Source organism: Brienomyrus brachyistius, chromosome 13 (assembly GCF_023856365.1).
Source record: "Brienomyrus brachyistius isolate T26 chromosome 13, BBRACH_0.4, whole genome shotgun sequence".
Lineage (NCBI taxonomy): Eukaryota > Metazoa > Chordata > Actinopteri > Osteoglossiformes > Mormyridae > Brienomyrus > Brienomyrus brachyistius.
The window spans coordinates 6,995,133-7,006,252 of NC_064545.1; the positions used below are offsets into that span (position 1 = coordinate 6,995,133).

The 11,120-nt window shown below is 43.9% G+C and overlaps 1 protein-coding gene across 1 annotated transcript in view; it reads right to left on the reverse strand.

Annotated features, from left to right (window-relative positions):
* The window catches only part of otog (otogelin), a 47,566-nt gene extending 36,843 nt beyond the window's left edge, over positions 1–10,723 (reverse strand). The window contains exons 1-16 of the mRNA XM_048973601.1: positions 10,625–10,723; positions 10,366–10,420; positions 9,996–10,050; positions 8,586–8,673; positions 7,781–7,879; positions 7,445–7,602; positions 6,126–6,247; positions 5,004–5,212; positions 4,527–4,657; positions 4,272–4,378; positions 3,760–3,869; positions 3,280–3,410; positions 3,073–3,176; positions 2,938–2,984; positions 2,682–2,827; positions 1,039–1,171 (exon numbers count right to left, since the gene is read on the reverse strand). Coding sequence (XP_048829558.1) covers positions 1,039–1,171; positions 2,682–2,827; positions 2,938–2,984; positions 3,073–3,176; positions 3,280–3,410; positions 3,760–3,869; positions 4,272–4,378; positions 4,527–4,657; positions 5,004–5,212; positions 6,126–6,247; positions 7,445–7,602; positions 7,781–7,879; positions 8,586–8,673; positions 9,996–10,050; positions 10,366–10,420; positions 10,625–10,700 — 1,771 coding nt within the window. The 5' untranslated portion in view covers positions 10,701–10,723. The remainder of the gene's footprint in view (positions 1–1,038; positions 1,172–2,681; positions 2,828–2,937; positions 2,985–3,072; positions 3,177–3,279; positions 3,411–3,759; positions 3,870–4,271; positions 4,379–4,526; positions 4,658–5,003; positions 5,213–6,125; positions 6,248–7,444; positions 7,603–7,780; positions 7,880–8,585; positions 8,674–9,995; positions 10,051–10,365; positions 10,421–10,624) is intronic.
* Positions 10,724–11,120: the final 397 nt, after the last annotated feature.

An 11,120-nucleotide genomic window follows, 5' to 3' on the forward strand; every position in this document is an offset into this window, starting at 1 on the left:
CTGTACTGGATTTTCAAGGCATATCTCCTAATTCATCCATCCATTTTCCAAACCACTTATCCTACTGGGTCACGGGGGGTTCCGGAGCCTATCCCGGAAGTAATGGGCACGAGGCAGGGAACAACCCAGGATGGGGGGCCAGCCCATCGCAGGGCACACTCACACACCATTCACTCACACATGCACACCTACGGGCAATTTAGTAACTCCAATTAGCCTCAGCATGTTTTTGGACTGTGGGGGGGAAACCGGAGTACCCGGAGGAAACCCCACGACGACATGGGGAGAACATGCATACTCCGCACACATGTAATATCTTCTAATATTCTTGTGTTTTTACATTTTAAGCAGCACATTTTTTTCAGCTTCAGAAAAATTTTCTATGATAATAATATAGTATTAAACATCGAATGTCTGTTGTTGAATCTATATTAAAATCTTTAAAGAATTTGTCAAAAAAATCTATTATGGCTCACCGCAGAACCTATACAATTCAATACAGATCTAACCTGACAAACTAGTAAAAGGAGACAAACATGTTGACTTTAGATATATGTGATATAGCCTGGTTATATGAGACAAGCAACTTGAGTAGCGATAGACGAATACAGAATAATCACTAAGGTCATATCGCTTTATCCTGTTTTTTCTGGTATTACGGTCTCTCTTAGTTAGCTGTTATTGTTAAGATGCTCCTCACAGAGATCCAGCCACATGCTGCATCCATCACGTTAGAGGCAAACATCCCCCTGATCTGATTGGTTGGCAGCTCCTGCTCTTCGCACATATACTTTACATGCAGGAGTCAGTTTCTCCACTTAAGCATCATGAAGAACTTGAGCAATAACAGGAGTCGGCATGAGAACATGGGAGAGAAGGTTTCCGCGGAGCCACATAATGCTACGTTTCTTCTGCGGGTCTTTGTTCCATTGAGTCCATCTGCAGAGAGGCTGTTACCCAATCCAGCCGAGCCATCTCCGGACTGCGGGCGGGCGTGCGGCCGAGAGTGCAGAGCAAGGGCAGCGGGTGCGAGGTTACCGTCCAAGTAAGGCAGGGAGATCCTGTACTGGCCGGCCACGAACACCTCGCCCCCGTGGGTCATGGTGACTTCGGTCTTTGGGTCCTCATCCATGACCACGGTAACAGACTGGATGCAAGCGCCATCGAGATTCTGCAAGGACATCGGTAATGATGGAGCATTTCAGGGATTATTCAGAGTTTACGCTCATTCAAGAGACAGGCACAACCCCAGAGAAGTCCTACAAAAAAGTGTCATTTTAATAATGAGTGCTATATGTTATAGCTGATGGACAGTCCTTCAAGGCTTCTAATTTTTTTAATTATGTAAAATGTCTGCTGATGGACTGTCAACTAGCCTCTTGCACTGAACTGCAGAAGCTCAAGTAAATTAATACAACATAACAAAAAAATACTGATTCTCTCAGAGTATATGCTGTTGTAGAGCTGACTAAATGTGAACGACATGCAATAAACTCAAGTTTTATCGTCCAAAATGTTTTTGTTGTCATTATAAATCAGTTATATCTACATCTCTGTTAGCCTCTCCCAGGAAAAAAAAAAATCAAAGGAATATCCCTGTTTTCAGGTCTGTCAGCTATAATTTGCAAGTTTCTTCACTACGAGAGCCAATCCTGAACAGAAGACAGCATACCTATGTAAGCAAAGCTGGTTAGAAGCAGGAGTTTTGATCGTTATCCAAGTGACACTCTAACAGCCAGGGAAATTCAACCTGGCAGAGAATTATCGACCAGTATGAATTCTTCCTTTCATAAGTGCCGCGGCTGACGATCAGTCGCGGACATCACATGGGCCGCTGTCCTGCCGCCGCCGCGTTTCACGGAATCTCTCCCACCGAAAAGCACTCTCCATCGAGTCGCTACAAAGACCTTCACTCCGCTGCTCGGGAGGCAGATAAGGTAATCCAGGGCAATTTGCCGTCTGATCGCCTGTCCGAAGAGTGTCTGATACTGTATTACACAGCTACTCACTGCATGCTGAATTTTGGCATCGGTGCCTCGGAAAGCTGCGGCAAAGTGGAGGCATTTAGATGGCGAGCTACGTGGCCCTTTGTGTCACCCCGTGTTTTATCTAACACGGCTTTAGAGGGTTTGATCATGACACAACTCTACTCCAGAAGCCTCTTTATCTAATCCCCACCCCGAAAGTGGCCATTCCCACTGCAATTACATTAAGTGCGATGCTGCAAAATGCTTCCCGTAAGCACGTAGCCACAAATTCCGTTTTGGCGCAGTAATTGCGGCAGGATTCAGCGAGAGCACCGGACTGTAACCGAATGCTCTAACAGGGACAGTCGCCATTTCATTAGGACCTTTACAAATCGCTCTGTGGTGGGAATTAAACTGGACGGTCGGTGATGAGGGAAGATATGGCTGTTCAATTTACACTGATATGTAAAAACATGTTTCTTACTATTCGTTCAACTTTCTCAGTCTGCCAATGGATAAAGTTGTATCATCCCAGAATTAGCTTACAGATGCATTTTACATATAGTTTACTGTAATTTGGCTGGGTGTTTCACTTCAGTAATCTTGTTCCAAGCGTTTGCCTTCCTTCTGGTCACATATCCAGGCCCATACCCTCAACACCCCCTGCTGGCCAGCTCTACCTTGCAGTGAAATGAGAAGTGTTCCGGAACTCACCGGTCCGCAAGGAGCATTTTGTATGGTGACGGTAAACCTCCCCGAGTTGCGGCTCTTGGCCAGGACGTACTGGCATGTGGCATGGAAGGTGTAAAGGCGTCCATCGAAAGTCTCGAAGTTAATGTCTCCCGTGACAGAGCACTCCCCTGCAAGGACATGCAACGTCAAACTTCGCCAACCGCACAAGCTAAAAACTCAACATTTGGATAGTTAGTTGAGGTGTGTGTGTGTGTGTTGTGGAGGGGGGGTCGGATACCTGGACAGCTGTGCTCTGAGCAGTTCCATAGTCCCCCCAGGCAGGTGCTGAAACCACAGCGAAATCACGGAGATGTCAACAGGTGGATAATGGCGCCATCTGAGATCGGTACTGGGAAGACGGGGGGGGGCTCACCAGGTGTTGCACTCCTCCCGGATGGTCTGGCCCGGAAGGTAAACCATCCCGTGGTGCTCACAAGGGCAGTCTGAGGCCTTCATGCAGCTGCCGTTCTTGTAGATCTGATCTGGGAGCACATGGGCATGCCAGGTTGGCGCTGGGCCACAGCGGGGCAGGTCGGAGACCCTGCCGCCTCAGATACCCCTTACGAGGCATCACCCCAGCCTCACCTTCACCGCAGTAGCAGCCATCCAGGCACTGCAGCTTGCTGTCGATGCAGAGCCGATCTACGCTGCAGGACACTGGGCAGCATGAGATGCACTCCTGGTAGATTAATTCCGGGGGACACGAGACCACTGCAGAGAAGACAGGTGCCAACAAGCCATCAGCACCGAATGTGTGGATTGGCATTCATGCTCATCTCACAACTCCTCTAGTCATGGCTGTTGTGAATTCGTCTTGTGCTACAAGAATATCAGTGAGATATGCCCACAACCCCCCCCCACCCCAAAAAAAAAACAAGATCACAACCAGGTAGCTATATGGGGGTGGGAGTCAGGACAGGGGCCCTAAAAGGATCTAGCAGTTCTGACAGCACCTGTGACCACACCTTGACTTTCCTTTCTGAATTAACTAGCTACCATCCTAACCAGGGAGACTGGATAAGCCAGGAAGAATCAGAAGAGAGGAAGCTGAAAAACTCACCACACTGCGGCATATGGTCCCGCCAGCCTTCTAGGGGGCGCTCAGCATGGGCACAGGCCCTGGCGTATTCCGTCAGCACCTGACACACTGCCTCATTATGCAAACCCAACCTGATAACACACACAAGGTTAGAAAAGGTTTACCTGTGTGAAAGTCACACGGGCTGTTACATCAGTACCGTATGAAAATGCCTGTCTTCCCACCAAATCTTATGGTAAACATTAATGGTGCTTCGGCAGGTTACAGCAATCGAGAAAATATGTGTGAGAAATCAAGCAGAACAAGTAGCAATATCATAGTTCTTACCCAACAAATCTAAAGGCCAAAGATTAATTAACATTAATTAAAATAAAATGCAGGGGGTTATTTATAATCAGATGGCATTTTAATATTTACCTTGGCAAAATGAATCAATATCAAAACTCTCAAACAAGGAGCGGTATATTTATGGAAATTGTGAGAAGCAACCTTGATAGCTATGGAGCCTATTTTACGTATTTCAAATTACTTACAGGCAAAGATCGTTTGAGCAACTGGCCATGTAGGGAAATGGGCTCACGAACTCGTGGCAGATCTTAAAGGGATCCTCAAGCAAAGACGCACACACCTCCGTCACTTTCTGAAGAGGAACAAGGGAGTCACAGGTAATGGAAGCCCAGCGCAAATCAGCTATTAGGCAGAGCGAGCTATGTACATAACCAAAGCCTCCAGTTACAAGCTGAGGTCTTGGTGGAAGAGTAGTGGAAGAGGCAGGCAGAGCCCAGTACCTGCAGCGTGTCGGGGTCGAGCGCAGAGCATGGGGAGGGATAGCGGGAAGGTACCAACGGACAGGCAGCCCGCTGGGGATCCACGTCCATCCAGCTGTTGCCAAACACGGCCAGGTCCTCAGTGAACACCCCTACAGAGTGTGGTCGACAGGGATCAGTGCTCTGACCATATTACGCCGGTGGCACTCTTAACAGAAACCCTTCTGTCTCTGTGTGCCTTCAAAACAACGATGCAGTGACTTAAAGGGTAAAGAGTAAAACTTGACACAGGAACTAACTAAAAACAAAATGAACTTTGAATCAAGTCAGTTGTTGTAGGAGACAAATGTCATATCTAAATACCAGGGTAATTAAATTCAATAAAGGCTTAAAAATATATATTTAAAAAAATAATAATAATGAAAAATGATATTGTATGGCCTCGGAACAATCTATATGTGTTCTTTGGTGTCTGGAGAGCATCTGAGATCGACCTACCATAGCTGGTTTTGAGGTCATCCTGGACGTCAGCATTGAAGTTCCCACACAGACCACAGGTCCTGCCTACGTACTCTGGACTCATCTTGATGTAGACAGAGGAACTGTGGCCCTCCCAGGCCAAGGTAAAGCCATGTGGGTGTGTGACCAGAATGTAGTGGGATATCCTTTCCAGTTCAACGTCACGAACGCTGTGTGGAAGCTCCAAGCTGGTAACGGAAAGTCCGAAAACCATATTACCATTACGCTTGGCATTTTGTGTGGACAGCAAAGAAAGAATGTCATTGCAGAGAGAAATGCACTTTTCTACTGTACATATGACAATAAACGCTTTGAAACTGTGATCGTTGAGCTTTACAACATTTCAGAAATGTATATATTTATTAAACTGTATGTGGGTTTAGGATAGGTTATAATTTCAGTTGTTCTTTTTGAATTAAAAAAAAATAGAGAGGTATAAAACCTTCCATTCATTTAGCTGCTGAAATTAGTAAATACATCCTTTCAGTCTTGCACAGAAATGATTGTTATTATGATTATAATGATTTGGGTTATTTCGGTAAAATTTGGGTTATTTTTCAAAGGATATTTTTTAAAATCCTGAGGTAACATAACAAGCTCCTACTTCTGGTACGCATTGTCACATGACTTCAGTGTAACGTTACTGCATTGATTATCATTATTTATTTATTGATTATCATTGTTTATGAACAAGGACACAGTACAATACCATCCATCCATCCATTTTCCAAACCGCTTATCCTACTGGGTCGCGGGGGGTCCGGAGCCTATCCCGGAAGCAATGGGCACGAGGCAGGGAACAACCCAGGATGGGGGGCCAGCCCATCGCAGGGCACACTCACACACCATTCACTCACACATGCACACCTACGGGCAATTTAGCAACTCCAATTAGCCTCAGCATGTCATTGGACTGTGGGGGGAAACCGGAGTATCCAGAGGAAACCCCACGACGACATGGGGAGAACATGCAAACTCCACACACATGTGACCCAGGCGGAGACTCGAACCCGGGTCCCAGAGGCGTGAGGCTACAGTGCTAACCACTGCACCACCATGCCGCCCCCAGTACAATACCATGGTACAGAAAACTGTGATTACCTCTGTCCTCTGAGAGTCACTTCGTGCTTTTGCAATCTGATCTCCCCCTCCCATGGCAGGAAGAGGCTGACAGATCGTGCACATGAGGACGGTGATCTGGGACAGTCGGGATCATTGTGCACCTGTGCAGACATGGCACTCTCATGGAGAAATCCTCATGGCTGACTGTAGGAGAGTCTCCAAACATCAAAGTGCAATCTCCAGACTCTACTGTGCTGACACAAAACATCTATCTCCAACAGCCTTTGGGCAATCCGATTTACTCGCGTTTGATTGGCAGGTAAATGATATTAAGTAGACAATGGCAATAAATTCTTGGCTCAGGCAGGATCCCATCCTCTTTCCCATGGGCTAATTCCTCTTAGTGGGTCCCCAGACAAAGTAAATTTTGTTCTAGAAGTTCTAGAGTACCAGGTGAAGCAGGTAATTACAGCATTAAATGGTAATTGACATAAATGACTGTAATAATGAGATCGCTTTCACTAATCTGCTGGGTAAATAACATCCTGTGGCTAAGACAGTTGAACCAATATGGCGCTTGCTTCCTAGAGAAGGAGCTCAGGGAATCTGCGTTCTATAAAGGAAAATATGATCAAAACGACAATAATACATGTCTTCCTATTATTGGAACAGGAAAGGTTTCTCATGTTCTTCTCATTCACCTACAACCCACTTGTTCGAGGATCACTTCTTAATACACAGTATTTCTCTTTCATTCTGGCATGACACCACAAGTCACCACACATTGATCCATTTCCACCATTTTTTACAACAAATTTTAAGTCCTGTAAAATGTACTATAACTAGGTAAGACTGTTTTTTTTGTCTTTATTTGCAGCCTTTATTTGCAAAAATTTGTGGTTTAGCAAGTTTGTGGTTTAGTCCTTTTGTACATATCAATTATTTTAAAAATGATGATCCTTGCCCGTATATGGAAATTATAGCTTGGGTGTTTGTGCTTTGTCTACGGCTGTATGTCAGTATTTACCTTTCTACCAAGTCAGACCATAAACCGGAAATATCCCTATCACAAATTCCATAATTAACATCTTTTTTGTCAGTGTTAAAACTAGCTGACACACATTATCCGCTTATACAGCTGTGCATTGGCACACCACCCAAGACAAGAATCAAACCTACAACCTTCTAGATAAAGGCCTGGCTGCCCACTGACACGGGACGCTTCACCTGCCTTTTGGGTGTGGTGTCATGTGTCATGTGACAGGTGGCTTACCGGCACATTGCAAACGACCACAGACCATGACAAGTAAATAAAAAGAAAAGAGAAAATGAGAATTGGGTTTTAATGCACACTTCACCTGGATGACAATGCTGGACTGCGTGGTTTCTTCACAATCCCGGACCAGGGTGTAGGTACACCTGCCCGGGAAGTGGTAGTACAGCCCATCGAAGGTCTCGTAATTGTACTGTCCCCATGTCCGGCATGTCATCTCCCTTTCCATCCCCAAATTCGGAACTGCCACAATCAATCATGAACATTTAAAAAGACTTCAGCAGAACATATTCCCGAAACCGTTCTTAGCTATATCGACCACCAGCAAAAAAACTGCTTGTTCCGGCCATCTGAAATAAGTGTGCTGATCTACCAAGCAGAAAGTGAAGTCAAAGCAGATGACGAGGTGGTTTGCTGTAACCTGTCTGGCAGCGGATTCCGGTTGCTTGGTATAAGCTGCAGTTGCATGAATTTGCGTTGCTGCAGCTGCCTCCATTCAGACAGCTGACCCCACAGGTTTCTGAAAAACGTTGAGTTCATGGAATCGGAATGCAAATTACATTCCCTCAAATAAAAATCCAGCATGCAGTCTGTTTAAAAGTCAAAACCACACCTTTAAATGTAAAGTCAATACAAGTAATTGAAAACGACTTTTAATATGCACCACAGCAGCTGACCTTTGAGTCATCAATATGGATAGGTCAGATAAAGCCTGAGTCATTGCAGGCATTTAGCTCTAGCTAACGACGGCTCGCTAACGTCGCCAACATATGGCAGGTGGCGGTCAGAGACAGCTGGGACGCTATGGAAGAATTCAGCCCGACGCGCTACACCGACGCATGGCGTCAGACATCCCTCGGACAGGGCGGGAGTCGAAAGATCAATGGCTTCGCCTCCGCTCTCTCACGTCTCACCGTAACCCGGGGAGACGTCGAAACAGAGAGGTCAATTGTTTTGCCATTGACAAACACCGAAACTTGCCCTGAGACAGCCCACCGCACATTGACTGCATTTTATTTGGTTTGAAAGAAGACAGATTCCCATTATCTTCAAAACATAGAGATACTGTATTATGGGCACTTAAGCCACGGTGTTTTTCCCGATTAGGGCTACCGAGGCTACCGAAATGGCAGCAAATGCTGATGTAGGCAATTACGCCGACTCCATTTTCAGAGATAATGTCAACCTTTGTGCGAAGACGAGACTGCCCCCCCCACCCCAGGTACCTGTGGCTCTGCGCAGTGACGGCTTCACAACTTCTTCTGAACTGGAAGATGTGTTGGTAGATACTGTTGTAGCTGCTGAAAGTACCGCCTTTTCACAGCATTTTTCAGCACAGAAAAAAAAAATGTGTTAACAGATGCCAAAACTACCTCCATGCAACTTTTGTGTTTATCCCAGTATTCCCTGCTGTGAGCAAAACAATCAAACTATTCGGGCTTATGATCAGATAGCATTAGATGTACATTTCCCTGCTGCCAGTTGAGTGCTGGGCCAATATCTTGGAAAGAGAAGAATGTGTCGTTTTCAGCAAACCAAAACTAAGCCGTTGTAACTGGACCTACATCATTTAATTAATTGTCTTAGCGTTTTTGCCCTGTAATCAAAAAGTACGGCATTGGGAACCACGCTGAGCTCTCAGGTGACAGATTAATAAAGAAACAGATTAAATGCAAGACTTTGAACCGCATCATGTACCTTTTTTTAATTCTACACAGATTTAAGACTTTACCAAATAAATCCTTCGATTCAGGAATAAGATTAAAAAGTTTGAACTTTTCTTTTTACTAAAGTCAACGAAAGCAGAAGGATTGTATTGTAAACGGGGCTTCTAAATTTTAAAAGTTATAATTTTAATATTAGAAGTGATCTGATAAAACCAAGGTGAGACATAAGTCTACGCTCAAGGGACAGATTGAGAGCGCATCGCCGGTCATAGGAGCCGCCGGGCCGGTACGCCTTGGGTAACCCAGCGAAAGCGAGCTGCTCTCTGCTCTTGTCAGCGAAACACAGAATGAACCGAATTGAGGAAGGAGCTCAGTTTAAGCCTGATTTAGGTCACTAATGTCATAGTAATAAAACAGGATTTGGACAAGATGAATTGCATTTACTTGAATTACAGTTAATTACGTTTCCTTTAACTTTTTTTATATTACTCCTCTTCAAGTCTAACATCGTGGATGCACTTGTTGATCCCACGTATGTTGCACAATCGACTGTAATTCAACTAGCGGTCTGCGCCTACTGATTTACTCATTTTCAATTTTTAGCTAGTTAAACCAATGCGTATTTGAACTCGCCTCGCGATTCTAACCGAGTCAATAAAATGGAAATAAATTATGAACATACATGATAATACAAATAAATATGCGACGCTAGATGAAACATTATTATCCAGAGAATTGCAAACGAAAGAAGGCGAGTAGGAGAGAGAGTTATACTATGGAGTTTGATATGTTCCATGTATGAACACGGTAATTGTAACTTTTATGACATTGCCTCCTTCTGATGTAAATACGTTTCTGTTTGTTCTATATCACTTCAAGATATTTTACATATTTACTGGAGCTGCTACTTAATGTAGCTGACATGCTCTTTCAATACACCGTTTCAAAGCAGTAGCCCTAGACCCGTACCTTCGCTCCTTGGGAACCAGTATCCCGTTTCGGCACCATTATACTGCTGCTTCTGCTGTTGGGAAAAGGAGAGAACAAGGCACGGTTTGTTCCTCACGCGCAATCGGCATTTCTGTCGGTCAAGAGGCACACATAGACTACAGGCAAAGAAATAGGCATGATCAGAATTAAAGAATTCTAAGAAAGTTCTTTGAATTGCTGGTAAGGTGAAAATATACACATTTCTTGGATTACATGAAAGTAAGTACGTTCAGAAAACTGACACTTTTACATGTATAATTATAGGTATTATGTTCGATTAAATACAAGACAAGAATATTTATAGTATATATCATATAGTATGAGTGACCTATTCTGCAGTTCCACTTACCTTTCCAGACCATGCCAGTAAGTTAAATTTACTCTGTCAGCGCTCCACGACATTGCTGGGAATATAATAAACGGACATGAATAAAATACATTTTACTGATTTTTATTTTAGATATCGTACTGATTCAATCAGACGAATCGTAAATGTCTTCATTTAGCAAAATAATTAAAATTGACAGATAAATCGCGATGCATTCATGACAATCCATCCACATATGCAGTACTACAAAACTGCAATAATTCATTACGCGTCGACTTACCTTGATTAATTAGTATAAAAAGAAATAATAAAAAATACCCTTTTTGCTTTATGGTGAGACCTAAATAAGGATCCATTCGTGACACATATGATCCACGTTGTGGTGGAATCACTTTCTCCCCAAATCCAGTGGAAAAAATAATTCAGCTGCAACAAATACGCATTTTTTCAAAAATTATCTGGAGATTGTTTGTTTCCACATTGGTTTCCACAAACTCCCGTGCTAGATCTGGGGGCATCATTGCTCCTTGGTTAAAGGATGACGGGTGCAACCTATTAGCATAATACATTCAGACAGGTACCTTCCGAATATGCAAATAGGTACGTGCATATTCGCTACAGAGATCTGAATACAGGGCAACGCTTTCTCACTCGTATTTATGCATTTATGTATTTATGAATTTATTCACCTTTACTAGGTTCCTAAAATTTATAAATAAGGGATAACAAATCGTCCGGTTAGTTAATTGGCTAGATCTTGCTTCACTTATATAAAC